General features: G+C 29.5%; 4 protein-coding genes across 5 annotated transcripts; 2 read left to right on the top strand and 2 right to left on the bottom strand.

Moving 5' to 3' along the window:
* Nucleotides 1-4,679: 4,679 nt before the first annotated feature.
* LOC130900881 (nuclear pore complex protein Nup98-Nup96) lies at nucleotides 4,680-11,902 on the bottom strand. Its single transcript, XM_057811806.1, has 17 exons — nucleotides 11,637-11,902; nucleotides 11,197-11,412; nucleotides 10,648-11,055; nucleotides 10,380-10,583; nucleotides 10,063-10,259; nucleotides 9,688-9,967; nucleotides 9,480-9,633; nucleotides 9,192-9,420; nucleotides 8,796-9,126; nucleotides 8,367-8,713; nucleotides 7,860-8,231; nucleotides 7,443-7,782; nucleotides 7,083-7,276; nucleotides 6,698-6,954; nucleotides 6,302-6,640; nucleotides 5,745-5,981; nucleotides 4,680-5,684 (listed from the first exon to the last, which is right to left on the bottom strand). The coding sequence occupies exons 1-17, from the start codon at nucleotides 11,692-11,694 to the stop codon at nucleotides 4,883-4,885; spliced, it is 4,965 nt and encodes a 1,654-aa protein (XP_057667789.1). The 5' UTR covers nucleotides 11,695-11,902; the 3' UTR covers nucleotides 4,680-4,882.
* Nucleotides 11,903-12,842: 940 nt separating this feature from the next.
* Nucleotides 12,843-15,160, top strand: LOC130900882 (serine/threonine-protein phosphatase 6 regulatory ankyrin repeat subunit A-like). The gene has a single exon (XM_057811807.1). It carries the CDS (start codon nucleotides 13,794-13,796, stop codon nucleotides 14,772-14,774), a length of 981 nt encoding a protein of 326 aa, XP_057667790.1. The 5' UTR covers nucleotides 12,843-13,793; the 3' UTR covers nucleotides 14,775-15,160.
* A 776-nt stretch (nucleotides 15,161-15,936) lies between these two features.
* LOC130900885 (mitochondrial import receptor subunit TOM7 homolog) lies at nucleotides 15,937-16,474 on the top strand. The gene is made up of 3 exons (XM_057811812.1): nucleotides 15,937-16,110; nucleotides 16,255-16,303; nucleotides 16,373-16,474. Exons 1-3 carry the CDS (start codon nucleotides 16,011-16,013, stop codon nucleotides 16,383-16,385), a joined length of 162 nt encoding a protein of 53 aa, XP_057667795.1. The 5' UTR covers nucleotides 15,937-16,010; the 3' UTR covers nucleotides 16,386-16,474.
* Nucleotides 16,475-16,974: 500 nt separating this feature from the next.
* Nucleotides 16,975-20,967, bottom strand: LOC130900884 (adhesive plaque matrix protein 2). 2 transcript variants are annotated; one of them, XM_057811810.1, is made up of 8 exons: nucleotides 20,645-20,967; nucleotides 20,117-20,351; nucleotides 19,226-19,358; nucleotides 18,822-19,009; nucleotides 18,468-18,727; nucleotides 18,173-18,395; nucleotides 17,926-18,115; nucleotides 16,975-17,186 (listed from the first exon to the last, which is right to left on the bottom strand). In XM_057811810.1, exons 1-8 carry the CDS (start codon nucleotides 20,666-20,668, stop codon nucleotides 17,030-17,032), a joined length of 1,410 nt encoding a protein of 469 aa, XP_057667793.1. In that variant the 5' UTR covers nucleotides 20,669-20,967; the 3' UTR covers nucleotides 16,975-17,029. The 2 variants fall into 2 exon arrangements, with proteins under 2 accessions (XP_057667793.1, XP_057667794.1); XM_057811811.1 differs by having other exon boundaries at nucleotides 20,288-20,351; nucleotides 20,645-20,883.
* Between the last annotated feature and the right edge of the window lie 361 nt (nucleotides 20,968-21,328).

The following is a 21,328-nucleotide window of genomic DNA, read 5'->3' on the forward strand; positions in this document are numbered from 1 at the left end:
TTTCAATTAAATTTTCATGTTGATATGTGTACACATTATGTTATTAGTTTCAAATGTACACTCCCCAGCAAAAATTTTGATTGTAAATCAATTTATCCTTTGCTAGCCAAGAAATTTTTATTCAGATTTGATTTGATGAGTTTTCACAGATACAGTCTTGATCTCAATTCCATTGAGCATCTATGGGCTGACCGGCTTTACCTATAGCCTTCAAACAGAATTTGTAGCCTTTCCTAGAAATGCTTCCAAACTTCATTAGTTCAGTACAGTATAAACTGAATGCAGTAATTTTTACACAGGGAGGCCACACTAGATATTAGTTCATTAAAATTTGCTACTTTTCCTCAAATTTTCATGTTTTTGTTAGTTCTCCTAAAAACTTACATTTCGATTCTGACTTTTTGGGTTTTCATAACTTCACTATAAAAGTGTATCTCCAGTAAAAACACAGATAATGTGTTTAGAACAGAACAAATGAGTGTTCAAGCTGAGTCTAATTGACACCAGCTGATACTGATACACTTCTTAGGTTACAAATTTCAGTAAAGATTCTTTGTCTCAATGTTGCAAATTCAAAGCTGAATAAATTTTTTTGAAATACCATTTATATTTTTACCACTTATTATTACTATAAATAAAATTTAACAATTATAATATTGGACTAGCTAGAATACTTGCAAAAAAGTTCAATAAACAAAATTGTGAGTTTTTTGTAACATTTTGCAAAAACGTGCATTTGAAATAAATTATAAATTAGCCACTTTTACAAGGTCATACATGTATTATAAATACTCATTGTTAGTCGAGATGCTCAAAGCATTCCTAAATATTATCAAAAAATCAGAGTTATTAGTTTTCTAGTTATTAACAAAAAATGAAAATAAAATGGATCCACATATAAAAATGAAATTGCGAAATAAGTTCTGCAATAACAGAAATAAAGAGAAGAAGACACATTCATAAAATATGATAAAGATTTTTTGTACTGATCAGATTTTGAGTGCGCTCATAAATATAGTAAAGTGACTCTTGTTTACGATCAATATTATGTCTTAAATTATGTGAAACCAAAGGAATTCATATTGCTCACAATTTATATTTCAACTTACCTTAAGTTGTACTCTAACCTATTTAAAGTTTATGAAGGTTTTGGTAATAACGTACATTATACAAATAAAAAAAAATGTTGATAGAAATAAAATATTTTTTGTAGTTATTGCTTAGAAAAGTTGCAATTTTCATAGTTTTTTTTTTCAAAATTGTGTAGGACAGAGATGATTGATATTACAGTACTCTATTATGTATCAGTGGAGCAACCTATCAAAATTATCACATTTTAAACAAACTGTTTTCCGTAAAAGTTATATTTTAGTCGCACCAATTAAATGAGGAAACAGGGAAAACTACTATGCTGAAATAGAATATTTCTTTTCTTCAAATTATACAATTAAATATTTAAATCCCTTTTAAAAGCAATAAAGTTATTTTTATACTTTTTTCAAATCATTTTCTGTGATATAACACAAACGAAAAGCGACACTTAAAAACAATTTATATTAAAAATTTGACAGAAAACTTTTGTTGGTGGTACTCTATAAAATAAAAATATATTCATTCCATTCAACAAAATATAAAATTGTACATTGAAATAATCTTAGTTTCATATTGATATAATTTGGAGGTACAGAATATCTTACCGGAATCTACAAGAGTGTACCTAATATAAATCATGAAAATTAATTATTATAATACTGAGCTATTATTAATCATATTCAATTTTTTTTATTTTTATATTTAAAATAATATTAACCTATGATGTTATGGTAGTTTTTATGTTTGCTATTCTTAATTTCGAATGGTTTTGCGGGTTGAGGACTCAAAATAAAACTGTCGGAGAACTTTTTTATAATGCCAACGTTTCTATATTTTATTTGATCTTTGTCAAGACTAAAAATATATGGTACATTATAACTCAAACGTTGATGAAGATAAACAAATAATAAAAATTGTGAATTAGATATGATTAGAAGTAAAATAATAATTAGGTAGTATAACAATATAAAAATCTATATATTTAAATATATATTTTTAGCCTTGATAAAGATCAAATAAAAGATCGAAACATTGGCATTTTAAAAACTCTTGGACAATTTTTTTGCAAGTCCCCAACCCGCAACACCATTCAAAATTACATACTAGGAAGGACAATAATATCAAGAAAGGCTATTCTCAATATTAATGTTTAATATAAATGATATGTATATGGTCATTAGGCTGTAGTTGCTTTGAGACACAGTTTTTTTGTGAGGATATGCTGTATATAATTGAGATTTCTTTTAATTTCAATACATTCCTTTTTTCAATGATGTATATCTGAAGATAATTATTCCATATACATTTACATATAACTTCATACAATAAAAACATAAAATAAAAACAATAAATAATGACAACATCAAAAAGCTTTGGTAGATGGGAACATCATATGGTTATATATTAGAAATGAAATAGTGATATTTTATAACCACAAATTTGTTAAGTAAAAAGTGTAAAAATCACACACACACAACTTAAAATTAATTGAACGGTTGTTTAGTAAATAAATACACGATAATGACCAACTTGTACATACATACATCAGAAGATACGATTACCAAATAATTTAAATTTCCATTCAAATGATATTTGTTATATTGATTTTGTTTTTGAAAATAAATTTAGAATTTAGAATAAATTTAGAAGCAATAAATAGAAGTCATTTTGTTAAAATAATTTGGAAATACGATATCGGCTTTAATTTTTAACTTCGATAGAAACAGGAAATCTGGCTGAAACTGTAATCTTAGAACTTTCTTGAAAACAAAGTTGTTTCAATCAAACAATTGACATAACCATTTATGGAGAAGTAGAAGATGACAAGTAGCTAGAGCAAATAAGCTGCGGGATTTCTTCAGACCGAGAACTGAAACCAATATATAAGTTTAATGACATACCGGTAAAGATGATAAATCTCCAATTGGAACACGAACTAGACGTCAACCATGAAAGAGGTGGAATGAGAATTTAGAGCCAGGAAGAGGAAAGATATCGAAGGAGAAGAAGAAAAAAGTTGTTCTTATTACTTTTGTAATTATTTTTAAATGTATAATGTATAGTCATTATTGAGTATGAGTAGCAAAAAATATTAATTTCTTTTTAGGAGACTAGGTATATATTCCCAATTTTTCTACGATATATCTTCGTTTTTCGAATTAGTAATTTCATTAGTGATTACAGGTAGGTACATGAAAATGTTTATTAATTAAAGAAAGGACGTGTTAAATTTATTTCAAGTTTCTGTTTCATTTTCTACGCAGTTATAAAGCCTTTATCTAGTGCCAAATTTTGGATACATTTAGAATACGAATTACAAAAGAAAACGCCTTTCTTACCTTTGTTTATGTTATAGAGAATAGGTATATAAGTTTGCTTAAATAAACAAAAAAAGGTGATTGTTTTTTAAAGATAAATAATAATTTCACTATAGATTCTTGGTACAAAAAAAAAGTAGGTAGTAGAGGGGTGTTATTTTTCAAAACAAAATTTATATTCTGAAGATAACAAATGTAGCAAAAAAAAGTAAATTCTTTGAACGATGAAGAAAGGGTCTGAGAAGGTTCCACAATTTATCAAAATATCGATCGTAAATATTACATTTGAACCATAAAATAAACATAAGATTTTAAAAATGGAGTAACAATGAAAATGTGTCACGTATCATATTCTGTGATTTTGATAGTAATTTCCATTGACTTAATTATCATATTGTTTTTCAAAGATTCGTTTAAACAAACTTTGTGTTTAACAAGAAAACAATTATAAATTAGAAAAGAATCCAATTTTTAAGAGGTGTTGAGACATATTATTTTGTAGACTGAAAATATCAGCATTTCCTTCCTTTTAGACACATTTTTGTGTGGATAAAGTTTGCAAATGCATCATTTTCACGAAAAATAATTAGATAAAATGATAATTTTAATATTATATTTTTTTTTGTAAAGTTAGGTTAGGTTGTGTTAGAGACTAAAATAAAGGTAAAGAAAAATAATTTTCTTCAATCAAATATTTTATATGGACTTTGAAATCTATAACTTTTACATTTGAAAATATTTCATTATTTCTTCTATTAATGAAATAGATGGGTGGTCTATTTTTGGTTCAGATTTACGACATTCTCGTCGCCATGTATATTCTATTATTCTGTCCTTCCAATCTTCTGAAGGTACATACCTATCGCAGAAGAATGCTCTCAAGAGGTCTCCAGCTGATCTCAATTCTTTGGCTATGAATCCCGCTTAAAGCAAGCCGGCTCGGCTAGTGTTTTCTAAATATAACAACATTAATTTAATAAATCCCTGGTGTTAAAATACAAAAGTTTGATTCCTTGATCTCAACGGAGCTTTGAGAAAGACTAAGCAAATAAAACGAATTAAATATTTAGATATTATTATATTAAAAGTAGGAAAAATTATAATACGTAAATAATAAAATAATTGAGAATAATAATGTGTTTAATGGAGCACCCAAAATTTTAGTCTGAAAATATACTGGAAATACTTTTTTACTAAACAAAGGTTTTTGAAAAAAAAACAATAAATGTTAGATAAATGTGTATACTTTAATCAAATAAAAAAAACATAGACTAATAACAATTACTTTAATCGGATTTTTTTATAAAATGAAAATCAACTTTTGACAATATTTCACAAAATGACTTTAACGACACATCACCTACATATTTCGGTTCGTTTCATCTATACCTATTATTATTATATTATTATATAGTAGAAATAAAATGTTTTTCGATAGGAGGCACTTATTTTTAAAACAACACTAAAAATCATCAACAGTTTGCGCCTATTTCATTAATTATATATAAAGCTTCGTTCTGTTTAAAATCCGGAGGCATATTCAAACATTCGATAAATTCCAAATAAGAATTTTTATAAAAAGTAGAATGAGTTTTTTTACAAAAGGCTTTATAAACAGAAGCGCAACGTTTCGACATTTCAGCTACGCACAATTTCTGTAAATTATTTTTGGGAATAAAAGCCGCTATTCGATTACCAATAGTTTGCAAACTCATTTGTATCTTTAAATTGTCGTCGAAGGTAACATATCGTTCTTGTAAATCGATGAAATCTTTAAATAGTCCCGCTTCTATCGACCAATTTTCTATATATTCGGCTCCCTCTTCGATTTCACCAATTAGAGATTTAATGATATCATATTGTTCGTTAATGAAAAGCGAAGGTAATAGATGTTCGACAAGAATATTGTTGGCTTTGCAAACATCTTTAGCATAAGCGAAATGATTGAATGCTTCTAAGTATCTTTTAGAGGATAACGTTTTTTCACCTTTTACTGAATGTATCCATTCCGCGGGTATATGCATATTATTCACTAAATTATTTTCGGATTTTATTATTTTTTTATCAATGTCGGGAGAAAGATTACGGTCCAATATATTCCTAACAAGATATTCTTTCAAAGTATTATCTTCCAAATAAAGTAAAACAAATATCGCCCATTCCCATTTATCCAAAGATTCTAATTGATTCGAAAAACTTGTACAGAGTTTAGTTTTTTCGGCATCGTCCATTATACCAATGTCCAAAGATAGAAACAGTTGCAACAATAACCAGCTAAAAAATAATTTTAGAATTATTATTTAAAAAAAAACTAACAATATTTTCATTCTTTACCTTAACCAATAATCGAGATAATCATCAGTATGCGTTGCAGAATTAAGTACAGTACTTAAACGATGCACTCTTGACTGATAAAGTACTAAAATGTGAAACAGCAAATCAAATGTACCGTTCTCCTCATAATCAGTTCTGTAAGGTGGATCTGGTCTCTCCGCATAACCATACTCTTCAAAAGCTTGTTTATACAATTCTATTACCATTTCAACAGGAGCTCCTAATGGTGAAACATACCTACAATTGTTGTAACTTTTGATATACTCAAAAATATCTCATACCTTCAATGGGTAGGGAGCTTCTATTAATTTCCCATTATTATATATGGGGCGAAAATCTTATTAATTTAGAATTCCATTCGATTTTAATTTGGATAGGTTTACAGAAATTGCTTATACTATGATATTTTCCTCTTTAACTCAATAACTAACTAATATTAACTAATCAAACTTATTCACTGCATCTAAGAATATTTACCAACTATTTTTAGCAAAACTTAACACGGATGTACAACAGTTCGATTGTATCATTCACAATAATTTATCGAAAAATCTTACCACATGTGCATAGCAAAAGCTCTCTTCCAATCAATATTCTCAAAAATGTTTATGTCATCTTTTACAGGCGTACCAGAAAGAAGTAGATAAATATTTTTCATAGTGTTACTGATATGATCCGAACTCATGGATTTATACCAACTTTCGATTTGTTCTTGTAAAAACGTTTTCGTTCTATTTGTAAGACTCAATTGCGATATTATTAATGATAAATTGGGGAATCTTTTTTCCAATGCTACATTTGCTGCTTCGTTGATTTTAAAAATTGTAAGATTATCAAAAATGTCCTTTGCAGAATCGTTTGTTTGAACTTTGCAATAATCGGTATTTACTTTTAACCTAAAATAATAAAATTTTTCTATGCCTTTCAAAAAAAAACTTGACAAATATATTTACCATTCACTCAAAAGGTGTCTTCTGTTAGATACTGTATTTTCGGTGGGTCCCCAAAGGGCTTCCGCCAAAGTCCAACAACTATGTAAATATTTCATTTCTTTATTACTACTATATTTATCGAGTAAGTTTGAAAATAATTTAGATTGTTTCTTTAAATAAGAATGATTTTTTGCAATTTTATATGTTGGTATTTTATTAATGTCTCTAGTGTAATTACTTTCTTCCAAGACAATTTGCAAAGATTCATTCAAAATTTCCTAAAAATAAAAATAAGTAAAATATAATTTTTTCAAAAAAATAGTTTATAATATTTAAAATTAAATATATTACGCTTTACCACCTACTTAAGATGAAATTCAAATAAGAAAAGAAAACAAAAACTTACATTAATTGCGACAAACTTTCGATTTGTTCCGCATTTAACATCGCTAACAACTAATTGCGTTCCCCCTTCGGGTTTTGGGACTAAATTGTAAAATTTGCAACCTTTGGACCATCCCACTTTAAAGGATTTTCCTTTAAAAACACCCAATTCTTGATATGTTCTCATTTGCTGCAAATCCAAGTCCACATGTGTTTCTAAAAAATATTTTGCTCTAACTACAAATAAAATTATAAAAAGTAAAATGGCGGGCATAAAAAATGATCAAAAGGAAAATATAATCATCAAAAAATTCAACTTTGTTTTGTTTTCATTCAAAATTAGTGAGTCTGAAGTCAACAAGAACTTTTTATATGTACTTACCTTTGAAATTATAAACTTTATCTATTTTAGGTCTCGGTATGATCCTCTTCTTCCGAGGCATAACTTCTTCTTCTCTGACCACAGGTAATCTTCTGATTTCATCAGGAATATCTAAATATTGTCTAACTATAGAGACGTGGCTACCGCTACCATCCGAAGATCTATCATCATCAGCAAATAAAGTCGATTTCATAACTTGTATACTTTTGCTGGATGTAAAAGGATCATGTGGAATTTGTAAAGGTATCATGTGATAATCGTCTTCAGAAATATTGTCAACATACATGGAAGTCTCTATAAGATCTTCTTCGTCATCTTCATTCAATCCAAATTTTGATAACTAATTCAAAGTAATAAAAATATTTTTTATTGATCAATATTTTATGCATATGGATATTTAATCACGAAATTACTCACCTTTTTTTCTTCTTCTTTTTGTGTTGATTTCTTTGTTATTTCTTTTTCTATTGGTTTCTTGGTAATAACGGCAGAATTAGGTTTTAATGCGGTCTCCAGTATTTTCTTTTCGTCGTCTTTATTATTGATTTGTGCAGTTTCTTCATCACTTTCATCAAAACCATATCTAGAGAAATGGTCTATTTTAAATACCCACGAACCTGTCTCTGGTCGATAATCCACAAATTTAGCGTCTTTATTTACGGTTATTTTACGCAATTTCTCGGCGAAATTCATCTGCTGTAATTCTTGAACATCTTTTATTAGAATATTAGTTCCTGGCTTTCTTGGATAGACGTTGTCCAATGTTACTTGTGCTTTGCGATTTAGTCCCTATAATATGATAATTATTATCAATAAATTTGATAAGAAAAACCAGATTCAATGTATTAGTAAATCAATTCAAAAAAGAAAAAGGTGAGGTTCTAATTACAGACTTTTTTTGCCATTAATCCATAGTATATTTACCTGTCCTATTGGTGGTTTCTTATCATCATCAGGATAAACATTAATTTCTCTGTATCTAAAATGCACCAACTCATCAATGTTTAAACCTGTCACATCCATTTCATCAGGATAGTAAACATTTCCATAACCTTTTCGGCCTATTGTGAATCCTTTTACTATACATTTACCATTCTCGTCGACATATTTAGACAGTTCTTCAGGAGGAGGTAGAGTGTAATATTCCGGACGTGTACAAATTATATTACAAGGATAACATGTCTTGGGACCGTCCCCAGAGCCTTGAGGGTCTATTAGCTCAGAGTCCACTTCAACATCCACCATAACCTTGTTAGTCTTTGTATCATTTTCTAAAACAGAAATAATATCTCTTGCACCTCAACTCATCCCCCACGATTAACTGAAAGCAGAAAATAAACACTTATGACTTACCTTGTGAATTATTTTTGATCGAACTATCCAATAAGAAACTTTGTGAGGCGAGACTTGAATCACTATTGACAGTGTGACTGAAATTCAATCTAAGTGGAGATTTCGTTATTTCGGACTGGACATTCTCATTTCTATTTGCTTGAGGATTGAAGTTTTCATCATTACAGGATGAATTAATATGTTTTAATATATCCATCCTCATTAAAACAGGGGAAGAATTACTCTCTGTGGAACTGGGACGAGATTTAAGTACCAAACGTCTGCAGTTAGTTTTTACATAATCTTTAGGACTGTCATTTAATGTAGGTGATACACCTTCAAATAAACTATCCTGGAAAAGAAAAATTGAAAGTAATATACATTGTTCTGAATATATTATATTCAAATTATTTTTACCTTTACACTTCTGATTGGTACCACTTTCAGTTTTGATGCACTGGAACTGTTAACTTTCTTAGAAGCATCAAGTAGAGATTTTAATTCTTTTGGATCAGTAGCCGATACTGAATGAGTACTTGTCTTGAGTTTGGGTTCTAGTCCGGCTAAATGAGGTGCATCTCCAAATGGATCTGCTGTTAACATTGCAAGATTTGTAGAAGGCTGTTGTTCTACAGAAGAAAACATCCTACAAAAAAATCAATATTTGCCATATTCATTAGAATAAAATAAATTTAAAATATTTACGTTGGTTGATTCTGTTGAGATTGTAAGTTGAATCCAGTGTTTGTTTGGAAAGTGTTGCCACCAAATGAATTCAATCCAGTAGAAGGAGTGCTGAAAAATCCTCCTGGTTTAACAGCATTATTTCCAAAAAGTGATGTTGACTGAGTTTGCAAGCCTTAAAGGAAAAATTCAATTAGTATTGAATGAGAACTTTATGAACATCACTTACTTGTGCCTAGAGTACTACCAAAAGCGGGAGTGGCATTAGTTCCAAAGGCAGGTGCTGCAGGTTTACCTAGTGTACTACCAAAAGTATTAGTTCCAAAGGTATTAGTCTGTCCAAAGCTTGGAGTTGCACTTGTTTGTCCAAATAAGGGTTTGTTAGGTTGAAATAAACTTGAAGCTTGGGTTGGGGTAGTTGTAGAAAACGAAAAATTTGGAGTTTGATTAGTACCAAAAGCGCCAACAGTAGGTTGGGCTGGTTTACCAAAAATAGATCCACCTGTGTTCTAAACATGTATATATTTTTAATCAGAAATTTCCAACAAAAATGTTTATATAATGATTATTAAAATTTATCACTTTATAAACAAATTAAACCTACTTGTGTGTTTGTCTGACCAAAAAGTCCACCTCCTGTACCAAAAGCTGATTGTGTTGTAGCTGTATTTGTACCAAAAATAGATGGGGTTGCAGTTCCAAAAGTTTTAGGCTGCTGTGAGGCTCCAAAGGGATTATTTGTTTGTGTATTATTGGCAAATCCAAAATTAAGAGAAGGAGTACTTGTGGTTGCGGCGAACCCTTCGAATAATATTTAAAAATATTACATGTCTAACTTTATTAGAAGTGTTTATAAAAACAACACATATACCCAACAAAGAAATGTATGTATCCTTTAATAATTTTTTTTGTAATATTTACCCGTTGTTGGTTTTCCAAACAGACCTCCAGTTGGTTGTTGCTGATTTGCCATTCCAAAACCTGAACTCTGACCAAATGCTGGCGCAGTTTGTCCAAAGCTGGTAAAAGCGGGTTTAGAAGCATCAGGTTGTCCAAACAGCGATGGAGCTGAGGATACTGCTCCACCAAATGGTGTTGTGCCAAATGCACCTTGTTGTTGTGGTCCTAGAAGTTAAAACAAAATGTTTTTCCACAAAAAGTAATAAACAAATATATACTTTATGCATACCTTTTCTGTTAGCTAAATAATCTTCATATCTCAATTCTTCAAAAGATTTGTTTTCATATTCCTTCATGCAGGTGATACTGTGATGTTTTGTGTTAATACTAGTTGCGACACTATTTTTCATCATAGTATCAGTTCCTGTAACTGGATTGAATTTGACACTGCCAGTCCCAGTTGCCTGTGCACCAAAAGCAGTTGAGGAACCAAATAAATTGGTCGTAGAAGGTTGAAATATATTTGTACTTTGTTGCTGTGCAGCTTGTTGACCAAATAAGCTAGGCTGTGCAGGTTGGGCACCAAATCCAAAACCTGCTGGTTTGTTTTGTTGACCAAATGTTGAAGATGTATTAAACAAGCCACTAGAAGCTGCCTGCTGCTGCTGTTGCTGTTGTCCAAACAGACCGGTTGATCCTAAAACAAACTCGGCAAATGTAGTTTTTCAATGACTGAAAAATCTGTATTTCATAAATGATCTATCAGTTTAAATGGAATGTAAACATTACATTTCAGTTTTTTCAAATTGTTAATTTTTTTAACATTGTTATTACTTACCAAATGCTGAAGGTTGTGTAGAAACGGGAGTTCCAAATCCAGTGTTTGCATTTTGGAACAAATTTGTTGGTTGAGCTTGTGTCGAAGGAAACAATGACGTTCCTGAAGGTTGTCCAAATGCTGAAGTTGAAGGACTACCAAAAGTGTTGGCTGGTTTTCCAAATAATTGATTTGTTCCAAACGGATTGGCTGTTGCTGCAGAAGATGCTCCAAATCCTTTTAAAATCAGAACAAAGTTTCGATAGCATAAAACATTAATAACTTTTCTAGCATAATACATTTATTCAGTACTCATTAAGAATTTTATGCAAATATTAAAAGAGTAGAGTCAGAATATTATAGACTTTCCCAACAATGTAATAATTCATGGTTAATCTTAAGTTACTTCTAATTTTCAATAACGTAAGTATTAAATCATCCTTAATATTGAAAAAACTTACCGAACGATGTATTAGGAGCAGCGGCCCCAAAGTTAGGTTTATTTAAATTTCCAAACATCGCAATTTCTTACTTTGGGTTACAAATCAAATCGAAAAATTCTTCTAAATGTTGATATATTTCATGTAAAACCACAATGTAAATGAATGAAATCTTTTTTTAATTTGTTTTTATTATACTTTACAATCTATATCCATCAAATACTTAATAAATTGGATTACAAAGATCAATGAGTATGCGCCAATACACATATTTTTCTCTTAGTGTTGCCACATCGAAAGGACAATATGTAACAAAATATTTTTGAATCATTTGGAGAAAGATATAAAGTTTTTCACGTAACTATAATATGTAGAAATAATTCCAAGATTCATAAGCACGGAAAAGTATTGATAATCCTCTATTCAATTTAAAAGATATTCAATACGTTAGTAAACTTAATCAATAGAATTTTGAGGGCATTGATGAGGAAATATTTTTGTGTCTAGAATAAATAAATTTCAGATAAACATCTCTACATGGATAAATATAGAAGATGTAAACAAATAGAAAAAATACATATTCTATTATTTCAAAGAGTTTTCCTGAGAACAAAGTGAAATTGGTAGATCTGGCATCTCTGTTTTCTCTATATATGTCAAGTAAAGGCGTGTTTTCGTGCAGCGTATAATTCGATTTAAATTTAAAAAATCGATCGACAAAAGCCGATATTTACAATAATGAGAATTGATAATCAGCTAGTAATTGTTATATCATTATATTTCATACTGATAGGGTCTAGAATACTATAATACATAGAACTAAATAGACACATAGCAATCTTAGTCGCTGGCGACTAGCGAATAACTCTTCAATCTCTCGATAGGAGCTGATTTTGTGTAGTTTTGATTAGTAATGTAAAAAGCAATGGAGAATCGACAAATATTTTATAACCATTTATGAGTTAAAAAATCAATTCGCAACTATTATGTTCAGAAAAAAAATCGCAACATTAACAATATTTGCACATTCACATATTAAAAAAAGAAGAAGAAACTCTCAAAAAGATACTTTCACTTCAGTTTTTCAATAAATAAAAACCGCCGAATTTGTTGCTGCAGTCGATTCGAAATTATATAAAAGAGCTAAATTAGGTTCCTAACCATGTTAGTCTAATTAGGATAAGAAATATGTTCCGTCTTGTAAGAAAAAAGTGATGTTTTGTGTAGCTCAACAACGTAATCGAATGCGAAATTATTTATTTTTTCTTAACGGTTCATTGGAATAATGCATTGCTTTCAAATATTACCTGCTTAAATATTGGTACAACATTTGTTGTCCCATCCTCAAGTTTTTTCACCAGTTTTGGTATTTCCAAAAAATAATAAAATAAAATGGAATATAAGAATGTCGGCTTTTTTTAAAAACTACTATTATTTATTGCTTCCGTAGATTATAACCATTTTATGTCCTATTGGTGTGCCTATTGAATAAAATATAATATCGGAAGCTTTTAAAGCTATATTATTAAGAAATTCATAAATTTTGTTGAATATTGTTAACCGAAAAAGAAAAACATTTGTTGTGCACATGTTTGAATTCTAATACCAGTCTTAAAGATAGTCATAAACCGATATCTAATTTTTATTACTGTATGTAGCATATTATTTTTAATCCTATCGTAAATAGAGGAAATGGTCTTAGTCGCCTTTCTCATAAATATTATACTTGTATTTTATTACTTTTTGGGAATTCCAAAACTGGGAAAATATACCTGAGCGCGAGACAATAGATGTTTTATCAAAATTATATTAGATAGGTTAACATGGTCAGCATTAATAATTTTTCACAATATAGAAGAAGCAACTAAAACTGTTTTTAGAGTACTTTGTTTATTTATAATAAAATATTGCTAGTGTGACCAATGTTTTTTCTACACATTTCATAATAATATAATTATTGTAGATTATAGAATTGAAGAAAGGATTTTAATTTTCGGTTAACAATGTTTTTTCAAATTCCTTTTGAAACTGGGAGGCTGAATTTGGGTTGTGGACGCCATTCGATAGAGACCGTAGATAAATAACCTAGAGATAAATAAGATTTGTTTATAGTTTATGTATGCGTGTTTTAAATATGAGTAATAAATTAGGTTAGACTAAATCGATTTTATTATATAAATGGCATTACATGAACCATCAGAGATTGAATTGCGTAAAGTTCTTAAAGATATTCAAAATGGAAATCACACTATTTTAAAAGATTTCTTAAAGAGTTCACCCAATGTCCATTGGAGTTCAATACATATCGATAAACAAGGAAATACAATTCTTCATTTGGCTGCTAGATTAGGAAATATTAATGTTATCACGTATCTTATGGAAAATTTTCACCCGAAAGCAGTAAATTGCAAGAATAAAGATGATAAAACTGCTCTACATGAAGCTGCCCAATTTGGACAATTTGAGAGTTCTAAAATACTTTTGAAATATGGTGCAGATGTTAACGCTCTAAAAAGAGCTGACTGGACTCCACTAATGTTAGTTTGTACGAAAATAAATAGCAACGAAAATTACAAAATTTTAGATCTCTTTTTGAAAGGAGGTGCTTTAGTTAACTATAGGAATAAAGATGGATGGACGTGTTTACATTTGATTTGTAGAGAAGGTAACGTAGGAATGTTGGAGCTTCTCGTCAAGTCGGGATTGAATTTAACAGTGAAATCAAAAAATGGACGAACTGGTTTGCATGTGGCAGCTTTACATGGACATTCAAAAATTATAAATATATTATTAGACTTGAATAGTAATGTTAACGAAATTGATTCTATTGGCAATACACCATTGCATGAAGCAGTTTTAGGAGGACAACTAGACATTTGTAGAATTCTTATTAAAAGAGGAGCTGATATATCTTGTAAGAATAATCTTAATCTTACTTTATTACATTTAGCATCCTCACAAGGAAATATAGAAATGATTAGTTTTATTTTAAAAGATTTAATGATAAATATAAACGAAACATGCAAAACTGGTTTCACGCCTCTACATTTTGCAGCCAAAAATAATCATAAAGAAGCATATGAATTTTTAATAAAGCAAGGTGCTGATACAAATATACTAGATAAATTTCATAGGAAAGCATCAGAATATTTTTCTTGATTAGTTAAATTTAATTATTTAATATATATCTTAAATTTTATTACAGTTTTTTTATATTTAAGGAAATAGATCATAGTTAATTGGGATTATGTGAAAGATGAAAAACCAAATAATTTATTATTATTAAGACAAATAATTCTCCTGTATTATGCAACAATGTTCTTATTTGTTTTTGTTATATAGTTTGGTTTACATACAGTGTGTTCTATTTATTTATATATGCGTGTATACATATTTATATTGTTAGATTATCTGATTATTGTTTCACTTTTTATTTCATAATTTTCATTACTTGTCTACCTTCATCAACGTTATAGTTATAGTGTATCATATATTTTTACTTTGATAAAGATCAAATAAAAGATCGAAACGTTGACATTTTAAAAGAACTCTTTTTTGGGTTCTCAACCCGCAACACCATTCGAAATTAAATGCATTAAAATAAACGTAATTAGTTCAAGTTTTAATGAATTTAATATGTATCCACATGGTTATTAATGAGTTTTCTACTGGTTGGATTTGGTGTCATATTTAAAGAAGATAAGAGTTTCATCAAGAAATTGCAAATATTAAATCGAAACTTTTAATGAATTAAAAATGTTAGAATATATCATTAGAGTTGTCATATAACTACCATGCACAGCAACAAACTTAGTGCCTGATAGTAAATAATAAGTTCCTATTTCCATTGTAGATGACATTTCAAACTATTATAATTATTACGTCGAAAGTTTCTCACTTCATTAACATGAAGTGTGGTTACTTGTCATAGAGGCGTCAAATATTTCTCACGCCAATAAGAATTAGGTTACATCAATGAATTTATTACATTATGTTCTGCAGTTCCAGAAAATATGATCATATATTTATTTTCATCCAAATGAGTCGATTTATTAGTTTTTTTTTATTAAAAACATAAAAAATATCAATTAGCCTGACTGCGAAATTCGTGCCACAGATCAAATGCGTTTGTAGCTTCCAGACGCTGTTAGATTTAATTTGGTTCCTAACTTTAATAAGTAATTTCTAAATTCTAGTCATATTATAGGACAAAGAGTTTGAATTACCTAATCATGTTAAATTATATTTAAATAGCCTAATGCAACTAACTTATAGCTGAATATAACAGCGGAAGGAGACCATTCTTATAAGAAATTATGTAGCATGATATCATAGATTTTACATATACATTGAGGTTAAGTTTATTAGAGAGGTTAAAAGTTTAATTATAAAAAAATGGTTTTTTCAGAAGATTCCAAGCAAAGACTCTCAACTGTTATTGATTTAGCGAAAACAGTTTTTCATTACGGATTTATTCCTACCGTTTTATATCTAGGTATATTTAAATATTACTATGTTGATTTAGTCGGAGCATAAGGTGCTTCAAGAATCTTGTTATGATATTATGTTTTTTAAGAGATATATACTTATTAGTAATGTAGATGTTATATTTGTTTATTGACATATCATTTTCTCATAGGTTTCAAAAAAGGAGCCGATCAGGGTATGCCTGAAATTTCCGTAACAAAGTAAGTAATTCAAAATTATGTACTATGTAAGACCGCCAAACATACAATAAATAAATTTTTTATTTATAGCATATTTTGGTAGGAAAACAGAAGAATTCCATAGGTAGTGGATTAGAAATAAGAAATATAATATGATGTGTACATACTGTTTCAAATAAAAGATGAAATAAATATTTTCTTTCATTCAACTTTCTCCTATGGCACCTGTTGTGGCAGTTTTTCAAAAACAGAAATTTATTTAGACATTGTATGAGAAATATATAGGATGGGTCTATTCATATAATTATAATTTTGTTGACAAAATATACCAAATAGAAAAAAAGGCATTTTATAGTAATTCATGTATTGTTTTGCATTGTTTAATATAAATATCAAATTGATAATAATATATCTATTTATATGAGTTTATATAATATTTGGATCAGTAATGAAGGCTAAAAGGATCATTTCTAATATTCAAGTTAACGCATGTGCTTCAAGTTTTTCTTGATAATAACTTTTACTTTAATCATTTTTTCCAGTTTTATTTTCATAATATTAATACTATAATAATGTGATATGACTAATTTTTGTTGGAAAGTGTCACTCACTATTGGTTAAATAATATAAATTATACTTTTTAAAAATAAAATATATTGTAAAATTATAATTAAAAATAAAACATCAAGTGATTATATTGGATGAATTAATATTTGTTAAATTCCCAATCACATCTTCAAACAATTTTCAATAATAAGACCTTCCTGCTGCTTCTGTAGACCTAGGATAACAGTGAATAAGGGCATCACCATTGTATCCCGTGGGACAGGTACAAACTGCAAGGTGACGTCGGGCATTACAGTTGGCGTTTATTCCACATTGGTTGATGCAAGGATTTTTACATCTGAAACAAATTGATAATTTCAAAAACTATTTTCTGTTAACTTTCAAATTCCAATTATTTGTATGACTTGAAATCTGCACTACACTTGAGTGATATTCTCAAAAAAAAAACAATTTTAATAGTAATCAGATGATGTCTGAACTGACATTGACAATTTATATATATGCATTTTTTAATTGAAATCAATATTTTTTTGTGATACATTTTTAAATCTTCAAATTAAATGGACACAAAGTCCAGAACACTGAACCACTTCCAGAAGCATTACAAGAAAATTCTATTAGTATTATCTGGTGCTATAATTATTTATTTTGTAAACAAATATATATACAAAAAAATGTTCGGCAGTTCGAAGCCGAAAAAGCGCGAGCCTCTCAAGGACTTTCCGACGATAGAAGATATTCAAAAATTCATAGAAGAACTTCCTTTCGATGCAATTAAAATGGACAAAACAATTACTTTAAAAGATCTATTAGGTGATTTATCAGATTTTAGCGAAGACGAAGAATGGAAAGAATTGATAGCCAGCGTACATGAGATGTATAATGATGGTCCAAAAAAGAATCAATTAATTGGCGACGGTGATAAAACTCAAGATTTAATATCGCAGTGTAAAAAATCACAATTCAAATAATAAATCCGTTTACTTAAATATTTGTACAATGAGAAATTTCATTCAGAGAACAATTATTATATTATGTGCAAATAAAAAGTGAAGGGATCCGTTAACGCTACTTACTTATAATCTATACATGCTTGGCTATCCGGGCATTGAACATCATCGGTACATTCTCCGGGGAAACAAGCTTTCAGCGGATCCCCAATGTATCCTCGAGGACATGTACACACAGGGCGTTCGTTATTAGCTCTATCAAAACCTGGTTCGCAATGCGCATTGGAGCCACATGGATTCGGTTCACACAAATCTCCTAAAAATATTTAATGAATATGTGGCTCGGCATTCTGTTTGTATCGATATTACTTACTCGGTTCAAAAGGTCTGCAACGGATGAAGGGATCGCCAGTCATATCTTTAGGACACGAACATACAGGAGTTAGACCTCTGAGTTCACAATTTGCGCCAACTCCGCAAGCCCCTTCGCAGGGACTTTTGCAAATTCCATAGAAACACGCAGGCTTCGAACTAGGACAATCTACGTCTCCATAGCATTCTGGTTGACAAGAAGAGTAAGGATTGCCAAAGTAATTCTAAGAAAGAAAATGAGTTTATTATAAAAAATATACGTTTAGATAAATATCATTTAAGGTAGAATTTTTAACCTTAGGACACTTGCAAACCGCTCTATGATTACTAATAGTTTCACATTCGGCGTTTTTGCCACATTGACTCAAACAAGGATTCTGACATTTGAATTCGATGCAAGCAAGTGTTGGACCGCATTCCGCATCACTTTCACATTCATGGCGACATCCTGCCAAAGGAGATCCGTGATAACCAGGTAAACACGAACAAGTTGGAACTTCATTTTTGACTTCACATTGGGTATTGGGACCGCACGGACTAGGATGACATAGTTCCTCTAATAAGAAAAAACTCAGATCAATATAACTTTGATCCGCGAAATCGATTTCGTTTTTTTATTATTAATAGACTCGTTAATACCATAATCTTACCCGGATCGAATCTTCGGCAATGAGAAATTGGATCTCCGGTATATCCAGGAGGACAAGTACAAATTGGTACTCCTCTTCTTGCTTCACAATTGGCATTGGTTCCACAAGTACCAACACAAATATCTATGCATTTGCCGCTTCGACAAGATAATTGTCCCCTGCATTCACTATCGTCCAAACATTCTTCTCTAAAATATATCATAAAATTTTATCTACTTAATGCATTTTAAATTAGTAACTCATAAATCGTACTACAGTACTAAGTCAAGTACCTATCATCAATTTCGATTTTTTTCACAGCTCGTTTTTAGTAGCTAACGAATTCATTTACTTGTCTATACGGCATAATTTCAAATTTCGATTAATTTCTTTCCCTTTATAGATAGTACTTTTACAAAATTTACCTTTTACAATATGAAAGAGGGTCCCCAGAATGTCCTCGTAAACACGAACATACAGGACGTCCTCCTACGACTTGGCATTGGGCATTTTGTCCACAGGTACTAGCAGTGCAGGTTGTCGAGGAATATGAACTGACTATAATAAAATACCACTTCAATTTTCGAAATAATTGCATTCGAAAAAAACGGAAATGAAAGATATAGATAATAAATTTTGAATTAAAAATATAGATGAGCAAGCTAATTGCCCCAGTCCACCATTTAGCTCTGGAAGGCTGGAATAAATTATTCTGCTTAGGTTCAATGAAACTTTCTTTTTAACTAAACTTTTGGTACATTTTATATTTCTAAAAAATTTGTATTAAGAAGTAGAATTTAGTAGAAAAATTAATTTTTTGCGATATGAAACAGTTATAGATGTAATTAGACTTCGATGATTTCTAGTAGGGTATTCGTTTTGTTATAAAAAAATATGTCAACATCCCTATTGATCCCTCCTATAATAATATAAGATAATTATTTTTTCAGCAGCTCCATTTCAATAACACGCATGTAAATCTAAATAAATTCCTACATAGGTTACCTTAATTCTTCAGTTGGTGTTTGAAGCACAATTTTGAAACTCGTGAAACCCAAACATTTATCTGGTGCTTGATCGGCAACGGGAAAACGCGAATGTGTCTGAAGCATATATTTAAAAAACGGCAATTTGGAATGTGCGTTCGAAGTTTTACGCATCCATGTGCTCAAATTGTTGAGCACAATTGGAAAACAACTAATATATATTCACCTCCACTAAAAACGTGGAGGTGAAATTTTATAGATGTACAATATTTTACGTTGACGTATTTTTTTCAAAACAATTTGTTGATTTTGTTAGTAATGATTAAAAACCTCTATAACTGTCTCCAGATTGAAGATAAGTTCTTCCGTTTCGGTCGGTAATATAAACATTATTGTTGTTTGAATATCTATATCTGTAATCGGAGTAAGGATTTCCATAGTATGTTTGTTGTGGATAATCGGCGGTAAGTACTTTGTATTGTCTGTAATAAGTAGGCTCACCTAGAGCGATCGTAAAACAATTCAGAATCAGCACTACGGTAAACGGATACATCAAATTTCGCATCTGAAAAAAATTTATATAAACAATGAAATCTTTAAATAAAAATCGAGTCATAACATTCAAACTATATTTGCATAGAAAAAAAAAACATTCTAATTTATGGACAGGTTTAACCATGACGTCCATCTAATATTTTCTTATATATTATTTATATTCATATTAGTAATAAATATTCTATAATCATGTTATCTTTTTATCACTATTTTCTGGTCCAATGAAATGTCGCCCTTATTTTTCCTCACTCATCATTTGTTATTTAATTCGATTAAAAAATACATTTTAAATAATTTAATTACCTTGGTATTTAGGCAGTTGACCATATCACACAAAATATAAACCTAAACTAAAAATCCTGATCTGTGTTAGCAGATTATTACAAAGCTTGATCCCCACTATTTAATTATGTTGATTTTCTAGGATATCCATTCTTTTGCACAAACATGTGTGGGATTTGTTACGTAACAACAACCAATTGTTTATTAATAAATTATTCTTATTTGGTGACTTCTTGACATACAATATATTTTTCGTGTTTTTTGTGAATATATTAATGCTGGTACCAACCGATACCCGACCAATAATTGTCTAAGAGATTATCTATTATCACAAGCCCCAATGAACTCCTGACATTCTAATTTTTTAAGAGCTTATTATAATATAAATATTTCTCATAGTTCTGTTTGAAATATTGAAAAATTCTTACATGAAATACGAGATAAAAAATTACATATTTTGTTTCTTTTTCTGTAAAAAGAATATTCAAATATTGTTATTTTACATTTTCATTAAGTAATTGTTTTGTAATAAACACTTTTAAAAGAAATTATATTAGTTTTTAAAATGCATTTGTTATTAATCTAAATAAATGTTTTGAGACGAATCATTTAGCTGTACAACAGTTATATTACGTATAAGTAGGGAGATTATATTAATCATACAACCTTATAGCTCTCCTTATTAGGTTCAAGGTTTTTCATTGA

This window comes from Diorhabda carinulata, chromosome X (genome assembly GCF_026250575.1).
Source record: "Diorhabda carinulata isolate Delta chromosome X, icDioCari1.1, whole genome shotgun sequence".
Classification (NCBI taxonomy): Eukaryota; Metazoa; Arthropoda; class Insecta; order Coleoptera; family Chrysomelidae; genus Diorhabda; species Diorhabda carinulata.

Bases quoted from the DNA above. Each gene is read 5' to 3' on its own strand.
- LOC130900884 (XM_057811810.1), bottom strand. From the start codon at position 20,668: ATGGTCAACTGCCTAAATACCAAG. The intron at 18,728-18,821 runs GTAAGATTATGG...TTTTCTTATTAG, and splicing joins TTGCCGAAGATTCGATCCGG to AGGAACTATGTCATCCTAGT. The intron at 18,396-18,467 runs GTTAAAAATTCT...TTTCTTTCTTAG, and splicing joins CGGTTTGCAAGTGTCCTAAG to AATTACTTTGGCAATCCTTA.
- LOC130900885 (XM_057811812.1), top strand. From the start codon at position 16,011: ATGGTTTTTTCAGAAGATTCCAAGCAAAGACTCTCAACTGTTATTGAT. The intron at 16,111-16,254 runs GTATATTTAAAT...ATTTTCTCATAG, and splicing joins TCCTACCGTTTTATATCTAG to GTTTCAAAAAAGGAGCCGAT.
- LOC130900881 (XM_057811806.1), bottom strand. From the start codon at position 11,694: ATGTTTGGAAATTTAAATAAACCTAACTTTGGGGCCGCTGCTCCTAAT. The intron at 9,421-9,479 runs GTAAATATTTTA...ATTTTTTTGTAG, and splicing joins TCTCAACAGAATCAACCAAC to GATGTTTTCTTCTGTAGAAC. The intron at 6,641-6,697 runs GTAAATATATTT...TTATTATTTTAG, and splicing joins AGACACCTTTTGAGTGAATG to GTTAAAAGTAAATACCGATT.
- LOC130900882 (XM_057811807.1), top strand. From the start codon at position 13,794: ATGGCATTACATGAACCATCAGAGATTGAATTGCGTAAAGTTCTTAAA.